This window comes from Oryza brachyantha, chromosome 8, assembly GCF_000231095.2.
Source record: "Oryza brachyantha chromosome 8, ObraRS2, whole genome shotgun sequence".
Classification (NCBI taxonomy): domain Eukaryota; kingdom Viridiplantae; phylum Streptophyta; class Magnoliopsida; order Poales; family Poaceae; genus Oryza; species Oryza brachyantha.
In genome coordinates this window covers 15409781-15429577 of record NC_023170.2, presented here as the reverse complement: position 1 = coordinate 15429577, position 19797 = coordinate 15409781, and the positions used below count along the sequence as shown (strand labels likewise).

At 41.6% G+C, this 19797-nt stretch overlaps 3 protein-coding genes across 9 annotated transcripts; 1 reads left to right on the top strand and 2 right to left on the bottom strand.

Moving 5' to 3' along the window:
* The first annotated feature begins 495 nt into the window (after window positions 1-495).
* LOC102701570 (probable WRKY transcription factor 2) lies at window positions 496-4763 on the top strand. 7 transcript variants are annotated; one of them, XM_015840467.2, is made up of 7 exons: window positions 496-701; window positions 796-880; window positions 1641-2097; window positions 2335-2496; window positions 2647-3395; window positions 3486-3671; window positions 3867-4763. In XM_015840467.2, the coding sequence occupies exons 3-7, from the start codon at window positions 1666-1668 to the stop codon at window positions 4444-4446; spliced, it is 2109 nt and encodes a 702-aa protein (XP_015695953.1). In that variant the 5' UTR covers window positions 496-701; window positions 796-880; window positions 1641-1665; the 3' UTR covers window positions 4447-4763. The 7 variants fall into 7 exon arrangements, with proteins under 7 accessions (XP_015695953.1, XP_006659544.1, XP_006659543.1 ...); XM_006659481.3 differs by lacking the exon at window positions 796-880; XM_006659480.3 differs by lacking the exon at window positions 796-880 and having other exon boundaries at window positions 496-719.
* A 182-nt stretch (window positions 4764-4945) lies between these two features.
* On the bottom strand, window positions 4946-9994 carry LOC102701289 (chloride channel protein CLC-f). The gene is made up of 9 exons (XM_006659479.3): window positions 9473-9994; window positions 8380-8782; window positions 7886-8080; window positions 7052-7506; window positions 6870-6974; window positions 6549-6782; window positions 6214-6438; window positions 5820-6052; window positions 4946-5216 (listed from the first exon to the last, which is right to left on the bottom strand). Exons 1-9 carry the CDS (start codon window positions 9818-9820, stop codon window positions 5144-5146), a joined length of 2271 nt encoding a protein of 756 aa, XP_006659542.2. The 5' UTR covers window positions 9821-9994; the 3' UTR covers window positions 4946-5143.
* Window positions 9995-12939: 2945 nt separating this feature from the next.
* Window positions 12940-16768, bottom strand: LOC102701015. Its single transcript, XM_040526860.1, has 2 exons — window positions 16508-16768; window positions 12940-16267 (listed from the first exon to the last, which is right to left on the bottom strand). The coding sequence occupies exon 2, from the start codon at window positions 16218-16220 to the stop codon at window positions 13182-13184; it is 3039 nt and encodes a 1012-aa protein (XP_040382794.1). The 5' UTR covers window positions 16221-16267; window positions 16508-16768; the 3' UTR covers window positions 12940-13181.
* Window positions 16769-19797: the final 3029 nt, after the last annotated feature.

Genomic DNA, 19797 nt, shown 5'->3' with positions numbered 1-19797 from the left:
TGTGTTATTCAAATGAACATTTCATTTGTAGAAGCCAATTCCCCTACAATTATCTGCTGCTAAATTATTTGCTGTATGTAAATTGTATGGGTAGTACTTTCTCCGGGCATGAATACCTAACGTTTAGAACTAGTTTCGGTTAAATTTATACAGTTATGGCCATAACAAATTGTTAATTTAAAAACAAATGAATGGTATATGCAGATTTACATGAAAAGTACTACCATATATCATAAACTTAATAAGTTTATAAAATTATTCTAATCCAAAATTGATAATCAGAATTTTCAAAAGATTGGCCAAATATCGTTCTAAATATCAAATATTTACGACTCAATGGAGTAATACCAGTGATTTTTTTTGCTATTTAACTTTTTTCAATGACTAATTATTCTTAAAAACTATTTAATATTTTTTTTAAAAAAAATGAGCAAGCCATTAAAGAGGAGCAACCGTTTCCATCAAAAACGGGCAAAAGTGAGCGGGGAAGACGACACCTCTGCACTGCAGCTCGGCGCTGCCTGCGATAACCCATCGTCGCCTCCGTCTTCTCTGCCCTCTCCTTCGCTTCCCCTTCTTCGCCAAAACCGCCTTCCCTTCTTCCTTTCTAACCTGGAGGTTCTCGCCGGAAAAAGGCAGCTCCAAAAGTGGAGAGATTTCAAGAAACGGTGGGGGAGAGAGAAGGCCGGCACGGAGCAGCAGTGAGTGAACCTAATCTGGTCAGTCTCAGAGCAGATTCTTGTTCAGTCTCTATCCATTCCAAGAACACATTTTTTTTCTTTTTTGGGGGATCAGCTTGTCCATTGCTGATGATGGTGATGGTGCAAGGTTCTTGTTGCCTTGTTTGGTGAAAGAACAGCGAGAGGAATAGGAATCAAAGGCAAGGTTTTTGGCCATAATTATTATTAACGCATCGATTTGTGGTGGGATATTTGCTGGGAGCGTGTGTGTGTGTGTGAATCATTTGCCCCTTGTTATCATTTTGACCGACTTGTCGTCTCCCATCCATTCATATATCCAACCTTGGGGCTTCTTCTCATTTCTTGGGGAGGATTGTTGCTACCGTCCTCCGCTTCAGGTGCCTATTCATTGGGATTCTGTGTTATTTCGCTTGTGTTTAATTGCATTTGCCTCGTTTATTTCGATTGGTTTTACGATAAAGGCGGTTCCATTTGTTATCAAATTTTGAGGTGTTCTTGATTTCTTCTTCTGTATTATAGCACTGGATTTCTGTGTTCTTGTAAATCAAATAAGATAGTAGTGACAAAAAAGCTTGTGCTTTGTTCGTAATTTACACAATCGAGCTGTGCGTTTCCTGTATCGATATATTTGTCTTTGTGAAAAATTTTTTTTGCAGGGCTTAATACGTGAGTTTCTTGAGGACTTGTTTTCTGTAGTTCATTTAAGGCTGTGTTCGGCACGGGGTTAGGAACTTCTCCTGGCACGCAAAACAAACCGCCGGATCAGCGCATAATTAGTTAAGGGTTAGCTAAAAATATTTGAAAAATGGATTAATATGATTTCTTAAAGTTTCATATGTACCTTTTTTTTCAAAAAATAACACACCTTTAGCAGTTTTTCCCCTTTATTTTGTCACAATTTTAACAATGTTTGAACTGGAAAATGATGTGGTGTTTCAGTTTGAGCTGGGATTATCACCTTTTCATGGACGGGACCAACAATCATGGAGCACTGATGGACGACTGGATGCTTCCCTCACCCAGTCCAAGAACACTTATGTCGAGTTTCTTGAATGAAGGATTAAGCTCTGGCTCCTGCTCCGATGTTTTCGGTGACAATGGCAGCAACAAGCCTCAGGATGGACTTGGGAAGAGCAAATCTTTTGTTGATTCAAACCGGGAAGAAACTGCTCAGCTAGGAAAAAAGTTTGAATCAAACCTTTTTGGTGCTAATCAGAAATCAAGCTCGAATAGTTGTCTATCAGATAGGATGGCTTCAAGGACCGGTTTCGGTGTGCTGAAAATTGATACATCTCGTGTTGGCTATTCTGCACCAATTCGGTCTCCGGTGACAATCCCACCCGGTGTGAGTCCAAGGGAGCTTCTTGAGTCGCCGGTTTTTCTTCCAAATGCCATTGTATGTGCCTTCCTCACCTCAGTCAATATTTCTCTGTGTAATGCTCAATTGCTCATGTAGATTAGAGGTTAGAGGATATATCTGTCAGTATGTTGTGAAATCTCAAGAAAAATACATAACTTTTGGTTTCTCTCGTGACTCTGCAGTTTCTTAGGAGTATATGATAGTAGAATCTTGGAGAAGAAAGTGGTTCGATGGTTAGTGATGAAGCTTATATCATGGTTGTGATTTATGCAGGCACAACCTTCTCCTACCACTGGCAAACTGCCATTTTTGATGTCTAGTAATGTTAAACCATCGATCCCTAAGAAAACTGAAGATGAAACGTGTCATGATGGCGTGTTCTTCTTTCATCCCATTTTGGGATCTAAACCACCATCTTTTCCGGTTGCAGAGAAGGTAGTCTGCTCAAGCATTACTATTCTATTACCTATTTACTGTAATTACTGATCAGCACAATTTGTTTTATTATTCCTGCAAATATGACAAGCAAAATCTAAATTTTCAGTGTTTTTTATACATTGGCCTGATGAATTTTACACTGTTCAGGGTTTCAGCGTTAATCATCAAAACCAACCTTCAGTGAATGATGATCATCAGGTGCTGAGTCTTCGGTCTAGCTCAACTGCGGCCAAGGATGTCAGTACTGAAACTATTGTTAAACCTAAGACATCTGATTCCATGTTAGACAATGGTGATCACCCTTCTCCTGCCAATGACCAAGAAGAGAGTTTAACAAACAGAAATGAAGAGTATTCTTCAGACCTGATCATGACCCCTGCTGAGGATGGATATAACTGGAGGAAATATGGACAAAAGCAAGTTAAGAATAGTGAGCATCCCAGAAGCTACTTCAAATGCACATACCCAAATTGCACTGTCAAGAAAAAGGTGGAGCGTTCTCAAGATGGCCAAATAACAGAGATAGTCTATAAAGGTTCTCACAATCACCCTTTGCCACCTTCCAATCGCCGAGCAAGTGTTCCTTTCTCATGCTTCGATGATCTGAAAGATGACAACTCTGAGATCTTTGGTTCCAAGTCTGGCCAGTGCACATCAACTTCATGGGATAATGGTCCAAACAGTCACCTCCAAGATGTGCATAGTGAAGTTCTTGAGACAAAACCGTCTGCTTCTCTTGCAACAACAGAACATGCTGAGACATCTGTTATGGACAAACAAGAAGCTGTGGATATCTCGTCGAAGCTCTCCATCGAAGGGGATGACAGGGTAACACACCGTGCCTCGCTTTCTTTGGGCTATGATGCGAATGAAGACAATGCTGAATGCAAGAGAAGGTTGGTTAGACTTACTAATTACTCAATGAGACCAACGTTCACTTTGAGTAGCTGATTGTTTTCCTCTAATTTATAATTTATTTATTTCAGAAAGATGGATGTTTATGGCGCTACTAGCATTAGCACCAATCCCATCGACATAGGAGCTGTGGCATCAAGAGCTGTCCGGGAGCCTCGTGTTGTTGTGCAGACCACAAGTGAGGTGGACATCCTTGATGATGGTTACCGTTGGCGTAAGTATGGGCAGAAAGTTGTCAAAGGCAACCCAAATCCAAGGTCAGTTATTGTACCATTGCACCTCCCCTCCTTTTTCGCATCTGAAACAAATTCTGTGCAGTTCTCTTATCTCTAATCCTTCACTACAAAAGTAAATGTTGATGAAGAAACATCTATTTATCCAAATGTGTGCATACATAGTTGGTGCAGAGGCTGGAACTTTGCATTATCTGAAAACCACCAATTGTGTTGTAGGAGCTACTACAAGTGTACCCATCCGGGCTGCTCGGTGCGCAAGCATGTGGAGAGAGCATCACATGATCTGAAATCCGTCATCACGACGTATGAAGGAAAGCACAACCATGAAGTCCCAGCTGCCAGAAACAGTGGCCACCCAAGCTCAGGTTCAGCCGCTGCACCACAGGCTAATGGCCTTCTTCTTCACCGGAGACCTGAACCAGCACAAGGTGGTAGCTTTCCTCAGTTTGGAGGCCCTGCTGCTTCCTATGGCTCAGCAGCTGGTCACCCACCTGCAGAACAGTTTGGTGCAGCAGCAGCAGCAGGTTTTTCCTTTGGAATGCTACCTCGTAGCATTGCAATTCCGGTGCCGGCTCCGGCGATCACCGTGCGGGCGCAGACGGCTGGCCGTCCTCCGGCGATGCAGGGGTACCCTGGGCTTGTGCTGCCGAGAGGCGAGATGAAGGTGAACCTGTTGCCACAGACTGGCTTGCCGGCGGCAAATGGGAGTACTATAGCAGCAGGAGCACCTTGCCAGCAGCGGATGGGCAGGTTGCCTCAGCCGGGTTCCTCATCAGATGTAAATAGCAGAACATGATATGCATTTTCTGCTTATGTATATGAAACAATTTTGGTGTTTCTCTTTGTTATTTTATTGCAGTTCCATTCTTTATTTTTTTAGAAAAAATGCAGATTTTTCAGACAAAAGTAAGAGAAAAGGGGGGAGGGGAGACGTTCTGGAAGAGGGAAATGGTTTAATAAGGGTAGAACTATTGGGTTGATATCTAAGGCATCGGTGGTTTTATCATCAACAAATTCAGTACTCTGAAAAACTGTAAAATTATGTCTTTTATATTGTGGCAGTCTTAGTCCAGAGTTGGCCAGTCATTACCGTGTGAATCTTGAATTCAGAATTACTGCGTACATTTTTACAGGACTGTCCACAAATGGGGCATTCTCCATTAATTTATCAGGCAATAGTAGATAGAATGTGAACTTTAAAACAATGTTCACCACCACAAACTTCCATTGCAACGCCTTCCAGTTCCGGGGCAGACCAATGTATAACCATATATTGTCATGTCAGAACTCCGAAATATCAACACCAATAACAATGGATCACACCGTTACCTCATATATTTTCTCGGCACAAAATGTGTATGCTGGTAACTCCAAGAGACTTTACATTTGACGAGTTTTTTTAGTTAACCCTAATCACGTTGAAATGTCATTTTATATATTTGGTATTTCTCTTCACTAAAAGGTACAAACAAAACTTCAGCACTTCTTTTTGCTCAATGGCCATTAACGGCTGGCTGCTGGAAATTCTCTCTTTGATTAAAGGCTTTCCACCGCTCAAGCTCTTCCCTGCAAAATGATAAAGGCCCAGAAGTTACAAGTGGGACGAGAAATTCTTGTAGATCAGTCCGTCTCCATGTGAAGAGCCGGTTACAGACAAACTTTTGTTACTATTGTACAGTATCAGGTTCATGCACTGTTATGTAGTCAATGTTGGTCCTATATTATCTCATGGTGTGAGTTACGAAAGATAATTACCAAATTGTAGGGTAAATTTGTTAATGAGCCGATTGTTTTGTTTCTAAGCAATTAAAATACTATCACTTACACGAGGCAACTTTGTTCGATTTTTTTTTTCTGCAAAGCACCGTCTACACACTGAACAGAATGTAAAAATGAGACAAGTGCACTGACAATCACATCGGATATGGGAAACAAAGAGACCAAAAGATCGATTAAATCTCTTAGGGCATGATTGATGTGAAAATAAGGCCTCCATGTTTTTAGGTTGTTTTAATCCAATATTATAAGGTCAATGTATATAGTCCACAACAGAGTTTAATGGATAAGTCTGGTTTCCTCAAGGCAATTAGTTATTCCTACTGTTGGCTCATATTCAAAAGGTGATTGTCATAGCAATTCAACAAATGGAATAAAAAATAACAGGATTACCTTAAGCACCAGCCTATTGAATCATAATGAAGAAGGCCAAGGACCTTACGCCTTCCATCATTCCTACGGCCAGCCCCCCGTTTTATCACTGGAAGTTGCTTGATACCTTTGACTTCCATGAGAACCTTAGCAGTGCTCAGATCGGTATCAGGAAAGCAGGTGACTAGTCCTCTTTCATTGCCATGGTACTGAAACCCTCTAGTGAGGCATGATGAAACAAGAGAAGAATTTTCCTGAAAAATTAAAGCAAGTAAATATGCGTGTTGCTAATTTCGAAATTATTATAACTTAGGTGATAAATTTAACTACATCCTATAAATTCCTTGCACCAAACCCCCCAAAATGGTAATTGCTAATTTAATTATAGGCTTTAAAAGCAATAGATTTAGCATACATCCAAGTCAGATGAATTCCCCCCAGTCCGTGGAGTATCTTCACTTAATTCAAATTGAAATCCTTTCCGGCGAATGTCCCCAATAGTAACAATTCCTTCAAGAAAATCATCACTGTCTGCGACAAGAACACAACTTTGTTGCTTATCATGCATAAGCTTGGTTGCCTCCTTGATAGTCATTGTAGGTGTAACCTTAACAAAATGCTTTGACATTGCTTGTGATACCTGGAACACTGGCTGTTAGAGAACTAAATGACCAGCAAAATATATTGAAATTACTAATGATGAATTTGACACAAGAAAAAGAAAGAGAGGGTAAAAAGGATCCACTGAACCTTTAAGTCATCAAGAAGCATCTCCTCATTGTTGATACCATAGCGGTAGGGATCATCTTCTATAATTGCAAGTTCAACATCATCTCCATCTGGTCGTCTCCAGTCTGTCTCATTCCTATCTGCAGGAGGTATTAGTGAAGAGTAACCATGCCGAGGAGATGCAGCCTGAACCGTCTCTTTGTTGCCAGGCTGGTTTACAACAGATGGCACCCATATTGCTAAACCAACAGCTCCCTGTTAATTAAAAACAAGGGTGACCTTATATCATATGTTAATTTACATGGTTAAAAGCAAAATGGAAAATATCAGATGAAACATTACCATCAGGGGAAGTAAAATTCTGTAATCTTTTGTTAGTTCAAACAGTAGTAGTACGGATGTCAATGGAACTGAGCAGACTGAAGCTAGAGTGGCAGCCATTCCCACCTAAATTAAGCAGACAGTGAACATGCTTGGTTTTATCAAACTTTAAGCTACCTGCCTAACTCAAAAAGGAAACTTACTAGCGCATAAGCTTGAGGATGTGCAACAGCAGTGTTACCCGGGATGGCAGAGTTTATTAGTTCTGCTGCCGAGCCTCCAAAAACAGCACCGACAGCAGCACCAATCATCAAGCTGGGAGCATAGAGGCCACCAACAAGACCAGAACCCTTGCAGAGTGCAGTTGCTACAACTTTTGCAGCAGCCAACTGAGCTAACAGCCAGATTCCAGGGGCTGAGGCACTTTTCCCGGTATGTAGAATTTCATCAACATTTGTGAAACCCCAGTACAGGATTCCAGGGTACCTTAGAGCTATTAAACCGGCTCCAAGACCACCTAAAGCAGGGCATGCTACAGCAGGGAGGCTGAATTTTTTCCTTATCAAGTCAAAAGTCTTGGTGAACCAAACGACCAACTGCCTGAATGCCACGCTCACTACCCCACAAAGCATGCCAAGAATAAGGTAGAGTGGTAACTCTGCAGAATATAACATTTGTGAGTTAGTCAGTTGCATAGTTACTACATACAGACATCAAAACATCATTAGATATACCATTCACGTCATAGAAAACAGCAGAACTTCGAAGTATTCGATGGCAAATTGCAAGAAAACAAAACCAGGGCAATACTAAGCTGCTAAACTTAAGTGCTGATGGTAAAGAGACCAACCAGAAAAGACCATGAGCATGTCATACAGGTGTATAAATGAATGATGCATATATAAAATAGAGGAAAAAACAAAGGCAGGATACCATGAGTTCTCTGCTATAGAAGTAACTAATAAGAATGCAAATACCTAAGCAAAATCTACTCTACCTTCAGTAATACAAAATTTGATCAGAATAAGATAAAATACCAGCAGCAGATTTTAGTTCATACGTCGGGACAATAAAAGCTGCCTTCTCCCCTAACAAAACATTCGACACAGTTGATGATATAACTGATGCCAGTATAATCATAGCAGTGGTAAATGGTGGTGAGTTCTCTGCTCGAAGTGGCCTCAGTACTGTTTCAATAGCAAAAAAACATCCAGCAACTGCAGCGTTAAAACCTAAATACAAAGCAACACAAGCGTCAGGAGAGAATAAAGAAATCCATTGGCCTGAAGATAATGGTTCACTAAAGAGATAACATAGAAAAGATATGCTTCTACTGTAGTACAACAAAGATGTATAGTATTATTAGAAGTTATTTGCAGTTCCAGTTGCTTGCAGAATTAGTTTATCTAACTTTCCTTTTTAACTTGTACAACATTTTAGAATGCTGAAAGGCAGTAGGAAACGATTCCCATCAATTGCAATTGTCAGATGAATACATGACAACAAACAGATGATAACTATTTAAAATTACCTGAAGCAATCCCAGCAGCTGATCCAGCTGCAATAAGAGCAATTTTCCGTTCCCTATTGTTCTCCATCATTTCAGCACACCCATTTGCACAAGATTTACCAATATCAACACTTGGCCCTTCTGGCCCCAGTGAACATCCTGTCCCTAGAGTAATTGCAGCTTGTATTGCTTTGACTGTAGGAAAGATTGCAGCCATGAAATCAATGCCTTCCCTTTGAGATGATAATGACTGCCTTATCTGCTCAAATATCTCCAGTAATCCATGCATCATACCAACAACAACTCCACCAGTCACTGGAATTAATAATATCCGATGCCATGTATCAGCAAGTCTCTGCAGGCGAAGCCAAGCAGCTCCCTCTGTGGGAGTGCCTGCCCATGCCCATTCATGTATGACATGCACCTGAAAAGAATGGTCAGTCACTATTGAACCAGAAGATTGGGATTTGAGAAAGGTTCAGACAGAAAACTTTTGGTTTAAAATTAGGCATATACTGCATTAACCCAGTAAGACTTGGCTAAGCTACTGTCTGGTCAATCCAGATCTATCAAGTACTCAGAAAAAACACAAACAATTCACCAAAGTTACCACCAAAAGATACAATTGTGTAAACCAGTAACATCATCACTCAGCAGATTGTAATACCGTGCAAAACCTTTTTCTCATCTAATAGCAACAGAAGTCCAGAATTCATGCTCCAAGAGGAACGCTTAAACCAGAAAAGTCCATGCTTGTATCAGCTACCGCCGTTGCATCAAATTTCACATGAAGATAACACGTTATCATCTCCACACAAATCAGACAACAAATCCACCAAAACAAAGTGTACCTACTACCTACATACAGGAGGGTACTATATACAGCATCACGTTTATTCATTGCAACCCAAACTATTCAGTGGAAATCCCATGCGCACCATCTCATCGCAACATATACCAAGCAAGCAATCTACTTAAAGATATTTATCTACGGGCCAAACCTACTTAACCAAACCTATGTAGATGTCGCAAAATGCCAGAGTTCTCCTAGTGCGTTCGAATAATTAAGCTATTTTCCTCTTTGCAACTTCACACACGCAGATCTCTTACTTACCCCGCGATTAAACGCGGCGACGCAGACGCCGGTGGCGAGTCCAAGCAGGCACCCGACGAGCAGCAGCGCCCACTCGGGCGGCGCCCCGTCCCCGAGCTCGTCGCTGTCCTCCTGCCCCCTCGCCGACCCCGGCTCCCCGCCCCTGGGGGACGCCGCCGCGCCACCGCCGCCCTCCGCCGCGTGGTGGTGCTGGTGCTGGTGCCGCCCCCGGCTGGACAGCCGCCGGTCCAGGTTCCGCAGCAGCTCGCGCACCCGGCTCCTCCTGGGGGTCGACGGCGAGTCCGGGTCCGCCGACGACGGCAGCGCCCCGGAGCGCAGCGGCTCCAGGTCGCTCTCCTGCGCCATCATGCTCCAGCCTCCAGGAGGGGAATCCGAGCTAAGACGGAGGCGATCGCATCAGTGATAGGGTTGGATCTCGCGGCGGATCCGTGGGGGGATCTCTTCCTCCTCGCCTTGGCCTCGATCTCGTCGGCGGTTGGCGCGATGGCGAGGCGAGAGGTAGGAGAGAGAGAGAGAGAGAGAGAGAGGAAAGGGAAGGGGAAGCACGCGCTCGCGCCGCGCGTGGCGTGTTTATTCTTTTTGCAGATTAGCCCTCGTGGGAGTTCGTATTTGCGTCGGTGGGCCAACGGTTTGGGCCGGTTTGCACTTGGGCCTAGTGGGGCCCACCTGTCAGGTCCATTTCACTTGGAGTTGGGCAGGTTTGGCATAGAGCCACTTAACCGATTTTTTGTTTTTCTCTAAAAAAACCAAATTTATTGGCTTTCTGTAAAAACATGTATTCCCTCTAAATATATAATATTTTGTCTATTTTTATGGGTTTGGAAATTTGACTTGGAGGGGGGCATCTAGATCATGCTTGGGGTCATCTTTAGCTCAAAAACATAAATTAACTTTAAATAAAATCTGTTAGAAACAATTTTAGGTTGGTTATTTTACTTGTCACCGCGTTAGGCACCGGCAGTAAGGTATCTAACTCCTCTCTTTTTTTCCCCACACGCTTCCCGAACTGCTAAACGGTATATTTTTTACAAAATTTTTCTATAGGAAAGTTGTTTTAAAATAATCAGATTAATCTATTTTATATTTTTCATAATTAATAATTAATTAATCATGTACTAATCTATTACTATGTTTTCGCGCCGAATAACTAACCCACCCTCACACACTAACGAACGCGGTTTTAATAATCATAGTTAAAGCAGTAAGTGGCGAAGAAATCCTTGAATCGAATAAAATTTTTAATTCGAATTTTTAGCTTGTCTCATGACGGAACAGCCACATGTTTTGCATTATTGTCCATGTTGTCTGTCTCACACTGTTGCTTAGCATGTCATAATTGCAAGGAGAATCCGCATAAACATTGGTGGTCATTGTTGCGATAAAAAGGCGTAATCTTTCAGCAATGAGGGGACTGTTACTCCCTCGTTTCTTAATATAATTGATACCGGATATTATTCATTTTTAAACTCTGATCACTCTTTGTTTAATATTTACAAACACTTAGGATTAATAACATGTTATTAAAATACGGGATGCCCTAAATATAAAAATTAAACTTTATGCACTTTAATCTACTCCACTAATTCAAGAGCAACTAATTATCAAAGTTTGAATGAAAAGGTCAAAATTGTCGGTTCTCAAGAAACGGAGGGAGCATGTATCTGACTCACAAGCAAGCAAACGTCTCGTCCTCACACTATTCACTAGTATTACCAGTAGCGTTGAGCTAATAGAAAAAGGAGCACGGTTATGCGGTTGCAAAATGCAAACCAAGCGTGAAGCACAAAAAAAAAAGCAAGAAGAAAGAACAGTTTGGACCAAGGAAAAAGACCAGTAAGGGAGTGTTTAGATTAAGAAAATTTTTGGGAGAAATGTCACGTCAAATGTTTGATCGGACGTTGGAAAGGGTTTTTGGACACGAATGAAAAAACGAATTTCACGGCTAGCCTGGCAACCGTGAGACGAATCTTTTAAGCCTAATTAATCCGTTATTAGCACAGGTTGGTTACTATAGCACTTATGGCTAATCATGGACTAATTAGGCTCAAAAGATTCATCTCAAGATTTCTTTCGTAACTGTGCAATTAGTTTTTTGGTTCATTTATATTTAATACTTTATTTAGGTGTTCAAAAATTCGTTTGATGTTTTTTAATAAAAATTTGGGAACTAAACATGGCCTAAATGTTGGAGTACTGCTTTCAGTGATCAGTCAAAGGATTGCTTTTCCTGGTTTTCCAGGAAAAGATGAATTTTTCGGTGAAATGTCACTGAAAAAGATCCCAGGAGTGCTCATCAGACGTTACCATGTTTCCTGACAATCTTGCCTCAGGCAGCAAGCAAGATTGTTACTATGAACTTTTGTGGTGTTTAGATTAAGAAAATTTTGGAAGAAATGTCACGTCAAATGTTTGACCAGATGTCGGAAGGGGTTTTCGGATATAAATGAAAAAACGAATTTCACGGCTAGCCTAGAAACCGCGAGACGAATCTTTTAAGCCTAATTAATCCATCATTAGCATATGTTGGTTACTGTAGCACTTATAGCTAATCATAAGCTAATTAGACTTAAAAGATTCATCTCAAGATTTCTTTCATAACTGTGCAATTAGTTTTTTTGTTTATCTATGTTTAATGCTTTATTTAGGTGTCTAAAAATTTGATGTGATGTTTTTGGAAAAAAAATTGAGAACTAAACAAGGCCTTTGTATACGAGAAATATCTAGATGGAAAATCTAGACAAACGTAGTACTTATGGAGTGGAGCAGCGTTTACGTTACAGCAAAAGCTCTAAAATCGTCTTCTAACGATTTTTTTTTTATGGTTTTGATAGTTTCTCACCATCATAATCGTGATAACCACAGTGGTTTCTCTACCGGTTTGGTATACCCTGGAGTGGAGTACCTTTCAGGTTCAGATTACACCGCGAATGCAGAAGTGTTATATACAACTATTTTCCAACAGATAGAACCAATCGTTCAACCTGGATAGGTTGCTGGACAATGTTCTATGCGGAACAAAACCATTATTCCTTCTGAAAGCTAGAAAATACAACGAAGACAATGCTGCATACATAGTACCTCCATTTCTAGCATGAACAAACGTTTTCTAAAGTTAACTAGATTTATATAAATGCTAATAAATCTAGACATATATAAACAATATATTGATCATAGATGAATTTAGGCATAGTCCAATAAACCCTAGAATATAAAACGGAGGAAGTAGTAAGCATACTCACATGGACAATTTTGACAACAATTGCCAGTGATACAGATAAGGTCAGATTAATGGATGCAGGTTCTCCTGAGAAAGCATGGAGAGTTTGTCAACAGCTTCTGCCTATCATGATGAGTCAGCTTCATCTAAATAAACTAATCACTACTTCATATCAGTGAACATTGTTCACTAAAACTACTAGCTAATATACAAGAAAGTCAATTCCATTTCTGAAAATCCCATCCAGGAAACTCAACAAGAAGATTTAAGTTTTATGAAGTAGAAACTGAACTGTACTGTACATAACAACTCAAGTTACATATGGCATCGTGAAGCTTGGCTATTATATGATCATCACTAACAAAACTTGTTGGCATCACAGATTCAGAAATGCTGAGGCATGAAAACTTCTGAAAACCCTCTATAAGAGACCGCAACAAAGGAGTACACATCAGTACATTACAACAGCTCGCAAGGGTTTCAGATATGATCTCAAATCTTACTCCTGTATCTGACCAGCTTTGCCAATGTCTCTTGAGCAGCCAGTGTGTGGGCATGGCCATGGCCAAGCATAACAGTCCGGATGCTAATGCAGGTCCTGCACAATTCTTCCCCAGTGTCAAAGAGCCCACCTCGGAGCAACAGCTTCGCCCTTGTCTCAAGCAATGTCGCTTTGAGCAGCGTTACTTCCTGCCAGACAAACTCATCAACACGGTGATTCGGTTGTAGCTTCTTCCTCCAGCACAGCGATCCACGATTCAAGTCCTGCATCCGTGATGCATACGACTTCTCCACCTCCTCAAGGACATTGGTGCACACCTTGAGCAGCTCTAAAGCCGAACCACACCGTGAGAATGTCATGAAGGAGTCAATTGCCAAGGGAAGTGCTGTCTTCCTTATGAAAAGCACCATGTCGACCGCCTTAAGCTGGACAGAAGGTGGCTCAGACTTGAAACCAAACACAAGAAATGCACTAGCCCATAGGTGGTCCGAGTACACCGAGGGGTTACCGGCCCTCATTACACCGTTCACTGCGGCAGTTGTTGGTGCCAAACCTCCCCTAATCTTGCCAAAGAGCTGTGTTATTGGGTGGAATTGGATCCAGCAACCAGGATGACGAGTTGCCTTTCTTGCCAGCCCAAGCTTGACAAGTAAGAGTGATGACTCCACCTCAGCTTTTCGACCATGTGGAGCTAGAAAGCAATGCGTGCCACATAGAAATGCAGTCTTAAGGGATTCACCCAGGAGGTGCATGCTGCCTTTCATTGGTAGCTTGCTTGCTGTTGCAGCTAATAGCGTAGATGACACAGGAGCAGGAGCTAACCAAGAGCCAGCAATAATCATCTTTGAGGTGAGGCTTCCTCCTTTTGCTCGGTCCATCAACGCAAAACAAAAGACCAGGACCTTTATTAGGAAAGAATTGTTACGACAGAAGCCATCGTCATTGGCACCGAGGGGGAACAAATTCTCATTCAAAGATATTCTCTCAACTGCCTCAAACAGAGTGGAAGGAGTAATCATAAGTTCAGACAACAGTGAACCGACGACCCACAGGCCAAAGCTCAACCTACCTAACCGCTCATCAAGCTTCCTAAGAACTTCCATTTCCTCGGGTGGATAGTCATTCTTCTGCTTCCCCTTTATCAAGATCATGGCATCATTGTATGAGAGCTGTGGAAGCTGCATTGGCTCAAGGTTAATCACACGTGGTAAACGTGTGGTCATAATGACATGCGTTGCTCCGGTGTTCCTAGGGATGAAGTCATGGAGATCTTTACCTTCCCACCAGTCCCTCTCACTCTCAAGGTTATCGATGACAAGCAAGTAGGGCACATCACGAAACAACTCCCGCTTCACCCTCTGAAAAGCATCAAACTCCTGCTCCTCGAAGCTCCTGATCCTACCCCTCTCCTTCTCGGCCTCAGCACTGATGTCCAGTCCCAAATTCATGGATAAATTGAGTATGTTTTGCCTCAAATACCGAGCTTCCCCTCCAATCCATAGGACCATCTTGTACCGCTGTGAAAACCGGTAAGCAAATTCCAATGCTAGTTCAGTCTTGCCAATTCCTGAAGAACCACTGATGCAGACCACACTGGCACTGCCATATCCTTTGCTATTGCACCGAAACCTTGACCTCCTGTGCTTCGATCTCTGCTTCTGAAGGTTTCTACCTTTACCTGATGATAGTTCTATCACTGGATCAATCCAGGCCTCCAATGTCGGCTCCTTACACTTGCGCATCTCCAAACTGATATACCTGGCATTTGATGTCCTCACCGTGTCACTCTCCTCATCAGCAAACCCATCAGAAACACCGCTAGATCTGTCATTTGCAGCGGAACCCCTTGGGCAATCAACCTCTTGGATATCAACAGTGGAGCCGAAAAACATACCTTCAATTTCACTTATCTCCTTCTCCCTTCCAACAAAATGCCGGTTGCGTGGGAAAGGCATTCCTTCAGGCCCTTCACTCTCCTTCTCAGCAATGCTCTTCCTGCCAAGTTTGGACCGCAGCAAAGTGACCGTCTTCGACACGCAGCTTCTCCAATTGGTCTCATTTGCCTCAAGCTTAAACTCGTGGCACCGCATTAATCCTTCAAATGCTTCCTTCCCCTCTTTATCCTCTAATTTACCATCGAAAAGCCCTGCAATCTCCGGTGGCTCGGTGTCGAACAATATAGGCACCAGGTTCTTCTTCTGAGCAAAGAATCTGATCTCCTCAAGGCTGAACGGATTGAGGAAACTTGACATAGTGACCACTATGACACCGAATGCAACAGAGCAGATGATCCGGTCAGCGATCTCATGGCTCTGCGTGTCGGAGTACTTCGCCCGGTCAGCGACGAACGAGGCAATGCCCTGCAGCTCGAGCTCCGACTTGAGCCACTTGCAGAACCTGCCGAGGCTGCCATTGCCGTGGTAGCCGATGTACACGTCGCAGCTCCGGAGCTTGGCGTTGGACGACGGCGACGCCACGGAGCCACGGGTGAAGGACACCCGCGGCACGGGGAACGAGAACGACACACGCGGCTGTACGCCGCCGCTCCCGCAGCCAGCGCCGCCGTCGGAGACCTTGGCCAGGTCGACGCCGCCGGAGTCGTAGCGCTCGGACGGCGGCGTCCGGGACGCGCTCGGCCCGTCGGTGTCCTCCGAGTTGGAGTAGGACGCCGGCGGCGACGGCGCCGCCGTGGTGGGGACACTGGTGACGACCTTATCGCCTTCTTGCTGCAGCTGCTGCTGCTGCGCCGCCGCCGCCGCCGCAGGAGTCGGGGGCTCGACGACTCGAGGCGAGATGTACGGGGACTGCAGCGCCGACACGAACGCGGAGGACGGCGGCGACGGCGAGTAGAGGTGTGGCGTGATGGAGATGGCCGGCGAGATGGGGTTGGACCGGTCGGAGCTGCTGCTGAATCCGGCATGGGTCCTAATGGTGAGCGACTTGGTGGTGGCAATGGGGATATCCTTGGGCACATCAAGAAAGCTCGGAGCTTTCTGCTCTTCCTCCATGGCTACCAAATCACAAAGCATGGCAAGCTATCTGAAATGCACTGCATGATCTGGTTCTCCTCATGGTCCTATTAAAGATTTGGGGTGAAATGGAAAGAAAAGAAGAGATTTTTGTTAGAAAATCAATCAAAGACCAAATGGACCACTCGCACACTCACATCTGATTCAAAAACAAAAAGAACACAAGGAACTGTTCTTGCAATAACCTGCAGCAATCTGCAGATTCTGCACTTGATTCCATCCAAAAGTGTGTAAAGAAAGATGAAGTTCCAAGAAGTATAGAAGAGAAAAAAAAAAGAACAACTTACTAATAAGGTATCCTTCAGGAATCCAATGCCACAGAAAAACTTCTGATAATATCATTTGTTTTCTGCAGAAATGCAGAATCACTTGGGGAAGAGAGAGTCTTTAGCTTCAAGAACCAAAAAGAAGTGCAGGAGAGCCAGGAGCTGGATTTGGATTTTAAAAATGGACAGCTCTTCCCACTCGAGCCATTGAATGGGACGGGTATAACTATCCCACCTCCTGTGATCTTGTCCTAGGAGGAGGAAATGAAGGGTGGAGGCCCCTTCATAACAAGCAAGTACAGGTTCAGTTTAAGGGCCTTCCCTCTTGATATGACCACCACAACCCTAAAAAAATAAATGTGGGAAACCAAGTGTGACATCAAAAGGAGCAAGTAAAAAATGTGGAACTACTACTGCCGCTGATGCAAGTGGCACACAACTGCAAGGCGAAGACCAGCACCATTTCCAATGGTGAGATTCAAGGCCTAGAAGGCTAGAACCAACCCACCATCACAACAGTAGAGCCCAAATGCAGAGGATTATTGACAGTTAAAGCCCCTTTGAATAACATTAATGAAAAAAATAGAGAAATAGAAAAAATATATGATTCTGTTAGGAATGTAAGTGTAAAACAGAAAATTGTAAAACACAAAAAAACGTAGGAATAGCCATTTGATTGGACCATAGGAAAAACACAGGAATTTAAGAATAGATAAAGACTCAGGGCCCCTTTAAATCAAAGGAATGAAAAAATGAAGAAATAGGAAAAACATAGGATTCTGACAGGAATATAGGTGTAAAACAAAGGATTGCAAAACACAGGAAAAACATAGGAATAACCGTTTGATTAGACCACAGGAAAAACACAGGAATATGAAGAGAGATATAGACTCAAAGGATTTTTTTTCCATGAGGTTCAACCTCTTACTAAATTTCCTCCAAAACTTGTATAGGAAGATGCATTTCATAGGAATTTCAAAGAATTTCATAGGGTTCATTCTTTAATTCAAAGGGTTTTGTAGGAAAAATTCCTATATGAATGAAATCCTATAAAATTTCTATAAAATTCCTTTGAATCAAAGGGGGCCTCAAAAGGATTTTTCCATGAGATTCTACCTCTTGTTAGATTTCCTCTAAAATTTGCATGGGAAGAGGCATTCCATAGAAATTTCATAGGATTCATTACTTTGATTCAAAGGGCTTTGTAGAAAAAAATTCTATAGAAATAAAATTCTATAAAATTCATATGAATTTTCTATCAAAGGGGGCCTAAAGGATATGTTGTATAATAGATTTTATATATATATATATATGAATTATTTTTATATTTTATATCTGTTGAATGCAACTAATATATGAAGTTTTTCTATAAAAAAGTTTGCATATAGTTTTTCTTTAGAAGAGATGGTGATTAAGTTTTTCTTGAGTTAATGATATCATATGAGATGGTTAATTTGACATGGACGTATACGGAATGACCGTTGTCTACCGTTGCACATGCCCTTACTTATCTTCTTCCTAAAATACGGATTACTCATTACTATCATTTCTAGATTTTTAGCAGAAACTAAGATTGAAAGAAAAAACTATAGCACTATTTAATAACAAGGGATGGATGACGTGTAACAGTAAATGAGAAATAAAGTGGAAATAATCTTGAATAATAAATGATGGATAGAATAAGCACTGATGTGAATATTTAAAATGTTTATATTTTGATATAAAGATTCAAATGCTAGAAATGTTTATTTTGAGACAAGTGAGTAACAAATTTTGTTTTAAAATATAACAATCTCTTGGCATATTATCTATTCTCAAGTAACTAAAAGTGTTTTCTTTTCCCAATCAAAATCCTCTATTTAAATTTTGCATATTTCATTAATAATTATGACACCCTTTGAAAATTTATGTTGTACTGCCTCCGTTTCATAATGTAAAATATTTGACTTTTCTGGTTGCAACGTTTGATCATTCGTCTTATTTAAAAATTTAGTAAAAAATAATAATTAATAAATCATGCTTAAAATTTTTTTGATAATAAAGTAAGTCACAAGAAAAATAAATGATATTTTCATAATTTTTAAATAATATAAATAGTTAAATATTGTAAGTAAAAAAGTCAAACATCATAACGGAACAGAGGAGTATGCTGCAGGACGCATTGAGTGGTACAATGGATGCATGATTCCTATATTATCAATGTTTTTACCATGTAGATTCAGCTAGCAACGCAAGAGTGAACCCAATCTGAAACAGTGCTTTCAAAGTGGGTTTGGGGCCATAAAATAGAGCAAGACCTTGTTTTATGTGCTTTGGGGGTGATGCCCACACACTGTTTATATTTTACAGTGCCCCAAGCTTACCTAGCAACTTAAATAATGGATGCAATGCATTTGCCTTTGGGTAAAACCCTAAGGCCTTGTTTAGTTTCTAAAATTTTTTTCTAAAAATATCATATTAAATTTTTTGACAACTAAATAAAGTATTAAATATAAATGAACTAAAAAACTAATTGCACAGTTATGGAAGAAATCTTGAAACGAATCTTTTGAGCCTAATTAGTCCATGATTAGTCATAAGTGCTACAGTAACCAACATGTGCTAATGACGGATTAATTAGGCTCAAAAGATTCGTCTCGCGGTTTCTAGGCTAGCCGTGAAATTCGTTTTTTCATTCATGTCCGAAAACCCTTTCCGACATTCGGTCAAAAGTTCGATGTGATGTTTTTTAAAAAAATTAACAACTAAACACCACCTAAGTACCAATGGGACAGCAGCATGACAGCATGCAATGTGCAGGGATTAGAGAAAGCAGTAGGATGATGAAAGGGGAGGTGATCTTGCAGAAGAGGACATGCAATAGTGCCGGTGATGAGAGGAGGAGGGGGGGGGGGGGGGGGCAGCCATGGCCAGATGGCCTCACCTTGTTTTGGCCTAGAAATCTGGACCCATGGAGGGAAAGACCAGAGACCAGTCCAACTGCTGCTGCAGTAGCTCTGCACTTGCAATCAAATGCTACCCCTTCTCTCAAATCTCTCAACAAGCACACTGTTCAGCAGTTCATCCCCACACACTCACGAATTCACGCGCACTCTCTCTCTAACACATGTTGCATAGCAGACGTGGCAGGGTGGCAGCTTGGGGTGGAGCTATGAGAAACATCATATTTACGAATAAAAAATAATTTATAAATAATATATTTTTTTTTATCTAAAAGTCAAGCCTAAAAATACGCTTTGTGAAAAAATCATAAAATTAACTCTAAATTTAAGATAATTTTTTATAAGAATAAGCGGTAGGAAAAAGAGGGG